This window comes from Bombina bombina, chromosome 5, assembly GCF_027579735.1.
Source record: "Bombina bombina isolate aBomBom1 chromosome 5, aBomBom1.pri, whole genome shotgun sequence".
NCBI lineage: Eukaryota > Metazoa > Chordata > Amphibia > Anura > Bombinatoridae > Bombina > Bombina bombina.
This window is the reverse complement of record NC_069503.1, coordinates 64716803-64733790: the sequence shown is the minus strand read 5'-3', so window position 1 is coordinate 64733790 and position 16988 is coordinate 64716803. Positions and strand designations below refer to the sequence as shown.

Below are 16988 nucleotides of genomic sequence, written 5' to 3'. Positions count from 1 at the left end.
ACCCAAACTCCCAAAGAAAAAACAGCTTCACCAGAAGCAGGAGGTAACTAAAAGGAAAAGGCCCAAGGAACCATCCAACAGTTAGAACCAGCAAGGCCCTTGTTAGAGACTGCTCAGGTTACTAGACTCAACTGAGTCAAAATGTCTCTGGGGAGACAAAGTCCCGCAGGCACTCAGCCTGCAAAATAAACTCACCCCTGACTAGAAGGGGAACATCTACATTCCCCCTGAAGGGAAGAAAAAGGACCCAGATAAGGGAGTCTAAAAGAACCCTCAGAACACAAAGGACTAGGGCAATAAAGAAAATCCAGGGTAACTCCAAGATAGTAAACCAGGATGAAATAGGGCAAAACCTGTGAAGGAACCCTACCGACCCAGGAGAGCAAAGGGAGGAAAACCCAGACCCCAATCTGCTCAGAAACCAAGGAACTAGAGAAATGCCCTGAAAACTGAAAGGGAGAAGAAAGAACCCCTCTCCTCGCCGAGTGCTAACTCGCACCCAGGATAGAGCAACCAAAAGACAAATCATCCCCACGAGCCACTGAAGAACAGCATTAGAATATCTGACTATGCTCCTCCAAAGCCATAGGCTTCCAGCTGCAAAGGAGATTTTAGCGAACACAAGCCGCCTACCCTAGCTAGTAAACTGCACAGGACTGTCTTCAGAAAGGAAGAACTCCAAAGTAGTGCAAAACCACTCTGTCCCAAAAAGGCTGGAAGAGAAGAAACATAAAAACAGAACCAGCAGGGAAAACTACCTGCCGAGGAGGGATCCACAGCGAAACCTCCAACTTAAGGAAGGCTCACAAGATCTAACTATGATACACTGGTCAAAGATCAACAGATCAAACAGATCCCTGACCCTCGCTCCGGGGCAACGGACCAGCACCCAAGTGACCAAAGAAGTCCGAAAGACAAGAGAATTAAAACCTCCCGATCATCTTCTAAACAGCTAGCTAGCACACAATCAAGCTGCAAAGTGCTGCAGCTAATTTCAGACTGCAAACATTTCGCTTGTTAGGCAGCTAATCTAACCATCAGGCTACAACAGCTGGCCCAAGAACTTCAGGAAGGAAAAGGGAGGGATCCGGCCCTCCCAAAAAGAGCTTGGGTTCCAGAACCCAGACAGAGCTCCCTTTCTGAAGACTAAGGAAACTCCTAAAAGGAGACCCTCTACTGAAACTACAGTAATAGCATGTCACCAGAAATCCAGCCCTTCACTCTGAACATCCTGCATGCAAGGTGGAGGAGACAAACCCACTGCATAGGGGAGGAAAGAACCTTCACGAACCAGGCGGATACTGTAGAATGCCAAGACCACCCCAAAAGGAGGGAAAACAAAGACAGAACAGCTCACCTGCACATAGGAATTAAGTGAAGCTGTAGGTGGACACAAAAAAGTCCAGCACCGAATTAAGAACCATCCGGTCCCTACAGCTGGCCCAGTAGAAAAATCTAACGCTCTGAAAGAGATCAAAATTATCCCCTAGGAACATAAGATGTCCCGGAACCGGGAAACAGGGCTGTCCTGAATTATCCCTAAGGGACCTGGATACAGAAACCCCAAAATGTCCAGTCAAGGACCAAGACAAAAAAAAAAAAACCCGGACACCCAGAATCTGGATCCAGCTTTAAACAACCAATAACCCCTGAGGAACCGCCGGGTTACCCCATCTGGAGCTAATTGTGCACCACAGTTGGCGCAATCATAGACATATCCAAGGCACTTTGGACACTGAACACTCACATAAGTGTCCCAGACACAGAGTGATTAGGAGACACCCACAGTAGGATTCAAACTCCCAACCTAAAGGTGCTAGGCAAAGATGAAGCCACACAGCTACTAACTGACCCTAAAGAATCTAGGGACAACCCCACTAAGTCCAAAGACTAAGGGAAAACATACAAGCCCAAACCTTAAAATCTGGATAAAAATATAACAGACTCCAAGATCCTTGCAGGATCATCTTCAAAGAAGCCCCTACAGCTTGAGGATTAATGAATGAACGAGCATCCTAACCCCTGGTGGTTGAAAACCCAAAACGCCTAAGCAGGGGCGAACACAGGAAAAAAAGGAGACCACCCAATCTGCAAACCTACAAAAATATGGAAGCAGACAAAAGCCGGAAGTAGAAAATGGCCAAATATGCCCTAACTTCCTTAAAACAGCTTGCTAGCACACCTTCAATGTGCAATTAGTAGCAGCTGGTTTCAAACCTGAAACAGATGACCAGAAGGCCAACCCCAAGAAAGGGAACAAAAAAGGCCCATAAGCCTTGACCCAAAGGAAGAGGTACCGTCATCAAGGAAACAGAATCCAAGAGGACAATCCCACAGAAGCCTAAAGAGGAGACGCAGAAACCGACACCAGAACCTGGCAACACGAATCTCCATGGATCCTCTGAACCTCCAACCCACTGGGCAGGAGAGAAACTCTAGCACCTGATCCAACAGAACCCAGGAGCCTACAGAGTACGCCTTAGCAGGATCCGACCTCGAAAAACCCGTCAGCTAAGTATGGAAGGACAATTAGGACTGAGGACAGTCCCCTCTTTTGCCCCCAGAAGAACAAACGAGGACCAGCCTAACGTCTAGGAACAAAGGGTCCCCTATAACTTGTAACAAAAACAAGAAACGAACTCCAAACAAGATAGAGCCACTCGGCACCCCAACTGGACCAGCCAAGTATAATGGGCACCACGTGTCTGAGAAAGACCCCAAGGGACAGAGAAAACTAGTATCCAATCAAGACCAGTCTGACACATAGGGCACCCAAGAAAATCCAAGGTCACAGAAGTCGCAGCCCTAAAAGGGATAGACAAATTAACAGACAAAACGGTAGACATAATATATCCTAACTTTTCACAAAACTTCCGTAGAAACCAATGCGACTACAAAATCGCTAGTATCAACTTCCAGAGAAGAAAATGTTTCCAAGGAAACAAAAATTACCACAAACATGAGCTTGTAAGTAAATAAAACACATCCTAACCGGATCAACATAATTAAGGGCAACACCCGCAGGTTAACGCCCAAGAAGACCGAACACACTAACAGGACCAGCCAGTCAGAGATTCATGTCTTTCAAAGCTCAGAACTGGAAGAAGATAACCAAAATGGAAAAATAAACATCAAAAGGAGATAAGGAGAGTATTACATCCCCATTTGTCTAACTTTGCTTGCCGTCTGGAACGGAAGACCGAGAATCCGCCAACCCATTAGGACTGGGATCCTCCAGCACTGCTAAAACATGCCTCAGCAGGACACGAAGGCGCGCCAGTCTATAACAAAATGCAAGACTTACCTCCACCGGAGCCACTGATGACCCTGGCCCTGAGGGCTGGACCCCTGAAAGCTCAGAGGAAACCACTTTCCCAGAGGGCTGAACTGGACCAGGCAATCCCATGCCTGACGCGCCCTGGTTAGTGGAACACGGACAATATCTGGGAAGATGTAAATGCACCAACACCAAAGATATGGCTATGGGGAACCATGCTGTAACTTCTGGAGGAAATAAACCACCTTCCGGAGAATGGGTACCGGCATGTGGGACACCTGCTTGCATAGCAAAAGAAGGTTCTAGGGTGCGTGCCTCACGGGATGTGGAATCTTCAGGGGCAGATGGCTCAGCAGACTCTAAGTTCCCCGATTCCGGGGCAGAGAGCAGTTTAAAGTGGCATTGGGAACATAACTTATGGGAATGAATCACCCAGGCCAATTCATATTCTTCGCAAGAAGCAGAATCTGAATCAGAATCCTCCATAACTTGGAGATTGTAAATATGGACATCAAATAAACGGCACCTTACACCTCCAATGGCTGGGGCACACCACCTCCTATGACCCAGACTCTAGTGAAACAGATTCTCTCTGTTGCCTCCGTCAGGAATACGGAAATGGAGGACAAAAAAACGTTACCACGCTCAATCACAAGGCGCACCTTTCAGTCCAAGAAAAAAGTGTGTCAATCCGTGAAGACCGCACGGTTTGCAATAAAAGGCCTGTATGCTCTGAAATAGCCACAAGCCCAAATATATTGCTACACATTAGCTATTGCTACACATTAGCAGACAGAATCACATAAACATGATTAAAGTTGACTTCCGGTGGGCGGACCTCAAGAGTGGAAGCAAAACTTCACAGCTCCGCTCTTGAAAACAAAAAAGGTACCACATTACCCCCCTTTTTCTTGGATCCGAGCTGAAAAGACCTTGGAGGGACAAGTCTCACACCCTCCCGGACACCAAAGCTGGGGTATTCATCAGATCCCCCTGCTGCACAGTCACCACGGGAGCGCGACACAGAGCGGCTCGAAATAAAGGCCGCAGGGGCACAGTCGCCACGAATCCCTGACCGCATTCACAGCATCGGAAACAGTCTAGCTGTCTAGGTACCTGGGGTTGGAGAGCAGCGCAGAACCCGGTAAGAAACTTGGCGATTGAAGGCCCTCATCTCCGGTGATTAGACACGTGGCACACCAGCTAAATCTGCAGTCCTGCAGCGCAACCATAAAAGCTGTTGATACAGGTGAACGCAACAACACTAGTGGTAAGGGAGGCTTGCTAATCACACATCGACCTGTTATTGGGACTCTAAAGCCCCCAACAAACTTTGGGGCTTTGTCTGGCAGATGCACAAATAAGGCAACCAGATTCGTCTAGCAATCATTGCAGCCTAAAGGATTGTTACAGTAAAAACTGGTGCGAATCTCCTTATTTGCAGCACGACTCTTTCTCCCATACCCCCTTTCTCATACTGTGGTGACAACACTGTAATGGAGGAGTAGGAGATGCGGTAGTCTCCCCCCCAAATACCCCACAACATCTTCTCAGCCTCACCTTTTATCTATATTAGTACACCAGTCCCTTATATTAGCTGAAAGACTGTAGTATCACTTGCATGAGGAGATATTACCTCCCTTACCAAAAACAAACGATCACTATGTCCAAACAGGGGCAACAAGAGAGGAGACTTAAGCAGCAAGTAGGAGGTGGCTGGGTCACAATCTGAGTCAATAGAGCCCTCTGACAACCCGCCTCAAGACACGCACCCTATTGTCTCGCAGCTTTCTGCTTTGTTTTTGCCGAAAATAGAACAGTTGCAAACGGGTCTTGATTCCCTTTCCTCTGAATTTAAAACTTTCTCAGCAAGGCTAAATGGGGTTGAACAGAGAGTGGCTGATACTGAAACGCAGCAAAGAGAAACTTCTTCAGGTATACTAGCTCTGCAAAAACAGAATAAGGATCTCAAAGAAAAACTGGATGACCTAGAAAATAGGTCACGGAGGAACAATATCAGAGTAGTAGGTGTTGCAGAATCGGTCCCGAGCTCAGAATTAGTGGACTTTGCTGAAAGGATTCTTCCAGAACTGCTACACTTCCCGCAGTCCCAAATCCCCTGTGTAGTCGAGAGGGCACACAGAGTGGGGCCCCAGCAGCGCAGAGACGAACCCCTAAGAACACACCAAATTATGATAAAATATCTCTGCTTCCAAGATAAAACTGCTTTATTAAAAGCCTACAGACAGAACCAGGGTCTCACATACGAAGGGAAGAAGGTATTCTTGTTTCAGGATTACTCTGCAGATGTCGCAAAGAAGAGAAGGGAGTTCTCTCCCTATTGCAAAGAGCTCCTGGAGAAGGGAGAAATGGTCTTGTTGCTATACCTGGCCCGCCTGAAACTGCAGACCAGAAATGGACCAAAGCTGTTTGACTCTCCGAAGCAATTACAGATCTTCCTCCAATCAGAAGAACAGCGACAGGCTCCTCGGAGGAGGGAGAGCCCCATACGAAATAATGAGGATCCTTGAACACTAGAGCTTATAGAAGTTGAGGTTGCCTTTGGGAACTTTCTTGGGACTGGTTTACACTACTTCATCATGCTGTTTTTTCCAGACTGAGGACGCTATCTAATTATCTTTGTACTGCCTGAAGCTGCAGTGCAGGACATATCCTTTTGACAATGTGGGGGGGGGGGGGGTTATTGTTTATTTAAGAAGTTACTAAAAACACTTAAGTATTGGTTCATAGTTGGTTTTGCACTTGAACAAAGTTTATAGTTTTATGCTCTGCCATTAGCGGTCACACAAGTTGTATGTTGGATCAGGGAACTATACTGTATTTTATACAACCTCAATGCCCATGCAAATGTTAATCTCTGTCTGGTTCTTACTCTCACTCTTTCTACTATCAAAGAACTCGGAGCAGGGTGTGGGGCGGTTCTGTTGGTCCTCCCTGGGGCGCCAGGTGGTGAGTACAGTCATCTTATTTCTCAGGTTATTGTAAAATCCCACTTTAACATATCTGCTGTTGCACATTTCCAGGGCTTCATTTCGCACACCCCCAGATCACCTTAGGGAATACCCCAATAACACGATATCACCTCAACATGAGTCTACGGGTTATGTCCTGGAATGTGGGGGGCATAACTTCCCCCATTAAGCGCAAATCCATCCTGAAGTATCTTAACTCTAAAAAAGTAGATATAGCTATTCTAGAAGAAACTCATCTCAAACTCAAACAGGGATGGGTTGGGGAGGTGATATTCACCCAGTATGAGGCGAGTAGGGCGCGGGAGGTAGCATTTCTGTTCCGGAAAAACCTCAACTACCAAATTATACACACTGTGTTGGACCCAGAGGGGAGATATGTCTTACTTAGAGTTAGGGTGGAGGGAACCCCCCCTGATTTTGGGAGGTGTATATGGTCCTCGTACACATAAGTCTGAGTTTTGGAGCTCCTTAAGAGTTAAACTTCTCCGTTTGGAAGGAGCTCCCCTTATTGTAGGGGGGGATTTTAATATAGCGCCAAAGGTCCCGGCAGACAGATATTATAACCCCACACTATCTCCTGCACACAAAAACTCATACAAAAACTCGAAAAGGGACTCCCTTGTACTGTCCAAATTCGCTGCAGGCATCTCATTGGTGGACATCTGGAGACAAAGAAACCCAGAGGTCAGGGACTTTACTTGCACCACACTTGCTAAAAACACGCACTCCTGAATAGACCTATTCTTAGTTTCGGTTGAACAACTTTCAAGAATTGAGGATACCAGAATAGAAGCCCCGCTCCTATCAGACCATGCTCTGATCCTCTTAAAGTTAAAGGTAGGGCAGGTAAGGAACCCCCCAGGGACATGGTCATTCCCAAAGTATCTATATCGAGACACCAATTTTAAAAATTGCCTAATTGGGGAGTGGCTGACGTTTAAAACTATGAACCAGCAACATGCAGGGAACCCCATCCTTTACTGGGAAACATGTAAGGCAGTACTTAGATGGGCGACAATGTCTTATGTAGCAGGAGCTAAGAGAAAAAGGAAATCTAGAGAGGAATTACTTCTTAAACAGCTCCTGAATGCAAGGAATAAATATCTTAGAAATCCCTCAGAACTAAATAGGAATCCATACAAAGAAATCAAATCTAGAAGAGACAACTCTAGCACAAAATGCAGTGAAGGATCTAAACTTTAACCATGCAAAATTTTACCGATATGGTAACAAGACAGGACAATTACTGGCCAGACTAACTAAACTGACAAAACCTGGTACTCGAATATATCTGCTATTAGACAGGGACAGACAACTCACACGACCAAAGAAAGAATCCAGGAGGCCTTTAGGGATTATTACATTAACCTATACAAAGGATAGGGGATACTAGACTCTGACAAAGAGACCTTTTGGTCCTCAGTGGATCTACCCACATTGCCTGAATCACAACTGAACTCGCTTAATACCCCAATTGTTGCCCAAGAAGTAGTAAAAATAATTGGGAAGGCCCCTCTTGAAAAAACGCCCGGCCCGGATGGACTCCCATCCGAGTTTTACAAGATTCTATCTGGTGAGGTTACAGAGACACTAACTGAGCTGTTTAATGGTATTCTGACAGGAGTGATCAATTTATCGTCGAGATTCACGGAGGCAAATGTCTGCCTGATCCTGAAACCTGACAGAGATCCTCTCAACACGGCATCATATCGTCCCATTTCATTGATGAATGTGGACTATAAACTTTTCACCAAAATTATGGCAGACAGGTTAGCGGTCATCCTCCCCAATATCATTCACCCCGATCAGATGGGCTTTGTGAAAGGGAGATCTGCGGTCACTAACCTCCGCACTTTACAGTATGTGTTAACACATCATTGGAATACCAATAACCTGGATAAAAGGCAGAATACATCAGAGGCCTGCGTTCTACTTGTAGATGCAGAAAAAGCCTTTGATATGGTCCTTTGGGACCACCTCTTCTTCACCCACACCAAACTGGGCATAACGGGCAATTTCGTGAGAGCTTTAAGAGCTAGCTACACTACTCCGGCAGCGTCGATAATAGTAGATATAACACCCACGAGACCTTTTAAGTTGGAAAGAGGCACGAGACAGGGATGCCCCCTGTCACCCCTCCTGTTTGATATAGCGCTCGAACCCCTGGCCATTAAGATCAGGAAGGAAACAGAGGGATTGAAAATAGGGCAGGAAACAAAACACTTATCCCTTTTTGCCGATGACATGTTGTTATATATATCCAACCCTGTAGTAAATATCAACAAAATAATGTCCATTCTCTGTGATTTTTGGAGAATATTGGGCTACAAAGTCAATACGGACAAAACGGAACTGGTCTGGTTGACCCCACACAGAGCTGAGGGTGTTTCACAATTTGACTTTAAAGTCGTACATAAATCTTTTAAGTACCTAGGCATTAAACTCTCGGCGGATCCACACTCGTGGTATGCAGCTAATTACTCCCCTCTGAAAAAAGAGGCGCAGGACATGGTGGCTCATTGGGCCAAAATTCCCCTTTCGGTCTCAGGCAGGATAGGACTTGTAAAGATGATACTTTTTCCAAAAATATTGTACCTCCTACAAATGATACCCTATGTTCTTAACAAAGGGGACTTAAAATTCTTGAACTCGTTGATTTTTCGCTTTATATGGGCCAATAAGAAGCATAGAATCAAAAGACAAAAGATGTATGGACCGGTGAAGACGGGGGGGCTATCAGTCCCCAATCTCGAATTGTATGCTTGGGCAGCCCAGGCCAAATATGTTTTGGACTGGCTAACAGATAAGCAAAATTTCACGATCCCTGGCTTGGAGAAACAAGCTATAACGCCGTGAACCCTCTAGGCTCTCCCTCACTTAAAGGCGACGCAAGCAGATAGATTACTGACTAAATACCCCCTCATGCAGCAACCGCTGTATGCCTGGAGGAAAATATGCAAGAAGCTTCAAATTAATCATGAGTTCACGAAATTTCTGCCAATACAAGGTAACCCCAACTTTATTCCGGGGCTTACCTCCAAACATTTCAGAGAGTGGAGGGATAGAGGTATTGACTCTGTCTCAAAGCTACTGGAACCGGATGGGAAGACAGTTTGTACATTTGTAAGTCTACAGACAGCCTTCAATATACCGAGGTCACACCACTTTGCATATCTGCAAATAAAACACTACATAACGTCATTGATCTCGCTAGGTGACATGCCGAGAAAGGACAGCCCTGTTAACTCACTGACCTCCACAATTCAACAAGGTTACACTTCCATATCACCAGTTTACAGACTGTTGGGGCGGGGAGACAATACTAATCAGTTAAGGACACTCAGTGAAAAATGGTCAGTCACCCTGAACACAGAAATCACACTTTCATCAGTACAGGATAGTATACAGAGGGTCAGGAAAGCATCTTTGGCCTTAGACATCAGGGAGACACACACAAAACTTATCAACCAGGCATTCATCACACCCAAGCTGTATAATGTCTGGGATCCAAACTCAGAGGGTAATTGTCCGAGATGCGCAGCGCCCAATGCAAACTTAATGCATATGATTTGGTATTGTCCAAGAGTGTACAAATTTTGGGGTATGCTGGCCTTTTGGGCGGGTAAGACACTCAATTCCCCCCTGTCCCTCTTGCCTCAGGACATGATCTTTTTGGGCTTCCATGGACAACCTCGAGACACAAAGGTACTTCTACATATAATAGTCTTGCAGGCTAGGAAACTCATCCTAACATTCTGGTTAAAAGGAGATCCACCCACACTTGCTCACCTTAAGGGAGAAATCCACCAACAGATGCTATATGAACAGGCAGATGCCTTGGGAGATCTGCAGGGTAGGTCAACACAATTTATGAAAAAATGGGGGACATTTATTAAAACATTGACCACTCCACAACAAACCCAGATACTATTCCCGCTCAGAAACACAATCTGCTTCCTAGATGCGCAACTAAGGGGGGAGTGGAGTCTTATCTTTATAGGGGATAGAGGTAGCGAGTCCCTAACTCAGGTTTATGCGTGGGAATGTGCCTGGCGCCCTGAGGAGTTGACCTTCAGAGATGGAAGGAGGGAGTTGGACTTTAGGATGGACACTACACTGGCTCTTTTAGGTCGAGGATGTAAGTTCTTTGGTGTCCCTTCCCTGGATGGAGGAGGGAAGGGGCAGACTGGAAGGATTAAGTGGTGGCTTTTAGGTAATTAAACTGGAAAAAATGTTGGCGTGCAGTGATAACTGTTGAAAGAGAAACTGTGAAACAATCAACCGTTATTTTATGTATGCTTATGATCATATTCTGTAAACAGAGGATATTCGCTTTCTTATTATTACATTTGTATCTCCAGGAATGTCGGAGACATCACTAACAGTCTACCTCTGTAAAACCATGGTGAATTTTCTTGAAATGTCATATTATTGTTTTTCTCTTTTTGTCTCTGTATTCCTTCAAATAAATAAAATATTTAAAAAACAAAAACAAAAAAAAAAAACATGATTAAAGTTCCCCCCTGTTCAATAACCCCTCTCAGGAGATATTAACCCTTTATTCCAAAGATAAAAAGAGCCCCACTGAGACCCTGTCTTCATCAACATTACATTCCATATTGAAAGTAAAATGAAACGATCTTACTGGAATCTATGCCGTGGAACAGGAACACAGCCCTTCAAGTGTGACAGATAGCAGCGTCCATGCTCTCGCTGAGAGTCTGACAAGACTACTTAAAACTCCAGTCCCATACCAAAGAGTACAACCCTCCATAAGAAACTAAACCAAAATCATCTGACACTTCTCTGCCAACCTCCTGTGACGAGAGGCAAAGAATGACTGGGGGATGAGGGAAGTGGGGCAGGTATTTAAGCCTTTGTCTGGGGTGTCTTTGCCTCCTCCTGGTGGCCAGGTTCTGAATTCCTAAAAGTAATGAATGCAGCTGTGGACTCTTCCCGTTTATGAAGAAAATACACATATACACACACACACACAGACATACCCACACATACATACATACACACACAAAAACACATATACACAAACACACATATACACACACAAAGTCATACATACAGACATACACACACATACATATACACACATACACATTTATTAAAGGAAAAAAAAATCTGGCTCCCAAAAGTATTTTTGTTGGCTCCTAGACTTAAAATGAATTTTTTAAGCCCTGACTTACCATTTCTGCTATGTGCTGTTACCCTGTACCACACTGGAGTTCAGGGAGGGGGATGAAATTGACACATACATACATACACACACACACACACACACACACACACACAGATACATACACACACAGATCCACACAGATACATACACACACAAACACAGATACATATATACACACACATACATACACACACACAGATACAAACACAGATACAAATATACATTTACACATACATACATGCACACACACATTAAAGAACAAAAAAACTAAAATCTGGCTCCTAAGTATTTTGGTTGGCTCTTAGACTCCTAGAATAAATTTGTTGTTACCCTGTACCGCACTGTGCGGTTACCCTGTACCGCACTGGAGTTCAGGAAGGGGAAGGAAATTGAAATAGAGGAATGTAGAAAATATTTACACTGAGATAGAATTTAACAGTGACACCTGCAGGCAGAAATTAAAAGTGCAGGCAAAAAAGAATTTCTGCAGAAACAGTAAATTTTCTGCAATGAGATCGTACATCTCAGTATGTTCTGCCTTGGCAGTTATGGGTGTTCCATGAGCGAGGTCAGGGCAGGTGAAGGCGATGGTGTTCTGAGTACAGAACCAGGTCAGAGGGTGAGGTTAGGCAGTTGTTAGACATGATCTGTCTAAAACAACAGAGGGGGGAGAGTATTTTTTACCTTCCTCCTCAGCTCAGTGGGGGTTGCTCCTTCTTTATAACGTCATTGACACCAAAGATGCAGATATAAATATAATAGCTTATTTGTTTAATGAGTGATCTGTTCTATTTTCCTGTAATTAAAGTCAGCATAATATCTATTTTACTCACCTAACACATATGAGTTCATGCTGATAACCAGGCTCCAATGTCTGTGCTCGGGAAAAAGGTTCCCTTATTCACTGCAATTACATCAATATCTGATATCTCTGAGTGCTCTGGTCGTGTCTGTAAAAAGTATATTAAATGGTTTTGTCAGGGTATAAGAATATCATCAAATAATATACACATGTATACTTATAAATAATAATATATCTATCTGTGTACACTAAATAATTCATTTAGTTTATGGAACCCAAAATGGACACTGTATGTAAACCAGCCCCCTCTCTCACTCATCAAATGAATTACTTGCAGAACAAAGAAATGTTTTCAAAGTAATCTTAGAGGAGACATTTGGTCTATTTAAAAAGTAATTTCAAAGAAAATAACAAAAGCTTAAACTGCTATTATAGATAGGACCATTGAACCATTTCTGTTAGGAATTATTGATAGCATGACTAGCACCATCTTGTTCTTCACCGCCATTTTGTCTTAGGCATCCATCTTGTCTAATGAATCTTTTATTATAGTGGTTTATTATGCAGTGAGAAATATGCTGATGTTTGGGAGACTTGCATAGATAGAATAGCCCTGAGAAAGACCCTGACGATGTGCTTGGATGCATCGTTATCTCTACAAGATGTCAAACGGCTGTGATTAGTGCTGGGCTAGGAGGCCCAGTTACTGTTTATCTGAAGTTAGGTATTTCTGTAGAAATGACTCCCTAACACTCATTTTCTTCCAATTATATTTTAAATGAGTTTCTTTGTTCTTATAGAAATACTATGTGAAATGATGTAATTATGAATACGTCACTTGTTAAACCTATATGCTGTAACTCTTGGCTATAAAAGTGCCTTACCACTTGTAAAAAACAGAATAGTTTTTGGAATCATAGCTGCTTGGTCTGAAATCTATTCTCATGGATATCCTCATCAAATACAGTAATTTCCAGCTGATATGGTGTATTCCCGGCCAAGCCCTGACTGACACGGCCCCCCTCTGACAACAACATCTAACAATTTCAAAAGACAAAAATTTCAATAAGAGATGGTCAATCTATAATAGCTATATATTCCAGGTTTTAGATCAGTGAAGATACACTTCTCCTAATTAAGATAGCACTTAAATTGCTTCAAAAGGAATGACCATGTTTATGTGTGTGTTATAAATCTTGGATCAAGCGTGATGATTCCCCTTCCTGATAAACAGGACATAGGAGAACCAGATTAAGATAGATAAACCCATGCAGGGATTTATATGGACAAAATGTCAGAGAAATAGATGGATTTCTTTTACAACTAAATTATCTTTTCAAACAAAGATAAACATAGTACTTAAGTGACAGGAAACCTGTGGTTGGTAGAGTCAATGGTCTGTACTTTGGGGGAGGATATGCTCAGAAGTCCTCTGAAATCTCTCACCCAAATCTTTGTGACTTGAAAAGAAACATGCTAACAGACACATGCGATAACAACACAATGGCTCACTGAATCTCTGACACTTGAATATATGTAATGCAGACATACATCTGGGGGAGGATAACACACAGCAAAAGCACAAGGCTTGCATTATAATTTCAAATTTCACTGTTTTAAAATAACTTGCACTTAGATTTCAGTAAAACATACTTCAGACAAAATGCATAAAATGTCTTAGCCTCTGTGTTTTTATGCATATGAATATAGATATTTGTGGACCTAAAAAGAAATGATTAATAACACTTATTTTTATTTCAGATCTACATAGACAAGATTCATGCATTCAGGATTTATTAGAAATATGAAATATATTATATTCATGTTGAGATGCAGTGCAGTACTGAATAAAAAATATGCTGTATTTGTATGAATATATATATCAGGATTTTAAATGCTATTAATTTTGGAGTAGTTAGCAGTATAAATTACTTTGATATAATATAATGTTAAAAACATAACTGTATTTAGCATTGGAATAATCAGAAAATTCACATGATGCTATCCTGCCTGGAATTCAGAGTGTAAGTAATTAACGCAAGAAATGATGATGATATTAAATAATCATTATATGGAAGATATTTAAATTGTATGGGATAAATGTTAGAAATGGTTAAATGAATGTTTGTTTGTCCACTGCCCACCGATGGCCAGAATCCAGTATAAAGATGCATTTCCATAGTGACAATACATTCCATAGGGCCAATCAAAGAGATGCTTCCCAGGTGACCAATGGGATGATCAATTTTCGCAAGGGCCTCCCACATGGTTTCATAAATGATTGAAAACATATTTAAGTCAATGCAAAAAGAGGAAAGGGAGGCTGCTGGGCTGACTTGTAACTGGAAATTGGCTGCGGTTGAAATACAAGTATTACAGCAATGCTAGCTAACTTTTCTCATTAATTGCAAAATATACTTATATTGTCTTCTGAGATGAAACAAGTTTTCTGAAGATTGCATTATCGATTTTGGTCATTCTGGTAAAGTATCTACATTTAAGATAAGCATTCTTTGTTGCTGTAGTAAATAAAATTAAAATAGTGCAGTTTGTATTTTATTACATTCATAGTCTGAGTACTTTAAAACATATATCCTAAATGCTAAGTTTATCTTTGCAAATATAGAGTTTTAACTCAGAATTGGTTTTAAATTGTAAGTAAATAAGAATTTATGTCAACTTAGATAAATTAGCAAAGGACAATTGTTTTTTGCATAGATAATAGATACTATTTTGATGTTTTAAATTATAATTGTGTTAGAATCAATTGTGACTATATAGTTAATTTTACCAGTCTGAATGTTAGCAGCTAATATCTGGGAATCTCATTGTGTTATTTGAATTAATTTCAATTGTAAATAAGGTTAGTTATAAAGCTAGTTTGGGTTGCTTTGTAAAGAGTATAGCATATTTTAATAATTCAAACGTGTATAGTATTGATTCATATTCTGATTCCTACAAATATATTTCAATGTGTTTATAGATATTAACTAATAAAAAAGAATTCAGGAATTTATATTAATTTTATGGTTTCTAGTATATGCATATTTTATTGTTTTTTTTAGTTTAAAGGATAATTATTAAATAGATTGTGTTATAACCCAGCCATATACTGACAGTTTATACAGATAATAATAAATAATGGTTCTGATTAACTGTACCTATGGTATGATTAAAGGCACGCATAACAATTCATGTGAAACAGATCAGCTGATTAGGTTATTAAATATGTGTTATTGATTCAGCACAAGAATTTAGTACAGTTAGCTCTGTGGGTGTTATAATTGCCATTAAATATGAATCTTCACAGTTTTATACAACATAATGGTAGAAAATCTATTTAAGTGGGGCCATATCACAACTTTACAAATAAATTATAATCTTTGTTTTCTATCATTTATATGAAACAATATTTTCTCCTGAAAGAAATGTTAAATATCAGTTGTTTAAATATAAGTTAAATTGCATACTGCAGTATTGGTATTGTACTTCCTACTAATTCTCCCTGTCAGACATTTTGTCATGTGCTCCACCCCCAATCCTTTAACTTCTCTTGGTCAATACTTAGTTGTCAGAATATACCAAGATGTACCCAATACAGAGGTGTTTTCAACTGGAACAGGTAGAATTAAGCTGGCTATTTCAGGTTCAGCAACAAGTGTGGATAATAACAATGTCCCTTTTTTAATATATTGACACTGAATCCTTTTAATCTTGTGACCAAATAAGATTATAATCCACCAAGGGGGAGAGGGGGGGACTGGTCATTTATTGCCACATTTCCAGTACCAGGGAAACAGCATGTTATACCTGGGAGGCCCCTAGGTCTATATTTAAAAATGGTCTTTTAAGCAAACCATATGACAGGGATTAATCCATGTTGGCCCATTCTCCCGGCACAAAAATACACAAGAACTCTTACCGTCCTCTGTCTCCCAGGAATCAGGCAGGTTCTTCACCCCACTCCTCTCCCTTACCTCTTTGCTCTGGCGTGCGCCACAATGCCTAAGTAGGCATTATATCGACTTCCTTCAATAAGATGCTCACATCTCAGTGCCTCCGGCCCAAGAATATCACCCTGCGCCTGGAGGCTGATTGATAGGGGAACGCTGAAAATCCCTGCAACACTTCCTGCTTCTTGCTCCACCCCAACGGAACATTATTTAATAATGTTCTAGAAGCGCAGGAATTACTGGCTGCTATTTAAATTGTTTCTTTTAAGTAACCAAGGTTCATCCCTATGGAAAATAGGGTCAATAAAATTTGTTTTTGTTTCTGTTGTCAGAGTGACCAAAGGTTAATTAACATAGGATATTTGCTCGGTAGGGGTATGTTAGGAGTTTTCTTTTGTGCTGTGTGGGGTTTTTTTTTGTATGCTTTGTCGCTCCATCTCTCTATGCATCATTTAAGTATACAGAATATCTTTAAATGGGGACACAGTTGAATATACTGTCATGGAATGTCGGGGGAATTTCCTCCCCAATAAAACATAAGCAAATAATAGTACAGCTGGGTAGACACGGCCCCGACATCGTCATGATTCAAGAAACACATCTTAAGGAGAATTAATTAAGCAAAGAGAATTCTAAATTTAATACCTGCCTGTCCGGTCAATGGAAAGAATTCCATCATAATAATAGAGGGCATTAGGATAAAATTGAAGTATATTGGGAAACAGCAAAAGCGGTTCTGAGGGGAAAGATAAAAGCATATATGTGTAATTGG

At 41.7% G+C, this 16988-nt stretch overlaps 1 protein-coding gene across 1 annotated transcript in view; it reads right to left on the bottom strand.

Annotated features, from left to right (window-relative positions):
• The window catches only part of LOC128659868 (gastrula zinc finger protein XlCGF26.1-like), a gene marked incomplete at its 3' end in the record, with an annotated part of 163800 nt that overhangs the window by 55868 nt on the left and 90944 nt on the right, over positions 1–16988 (bottom strand). Inside the window, exon 2 of the mRNA XM_053713445.1 lies at positions 12295–12411. Within this exon, the coding sequence (XP_053569420.1) occupies positions 12295–12313 (19 nt within the window). The remainder of the gene's footprint in view (positions 1–12294; positions 12412–16988) is intronic.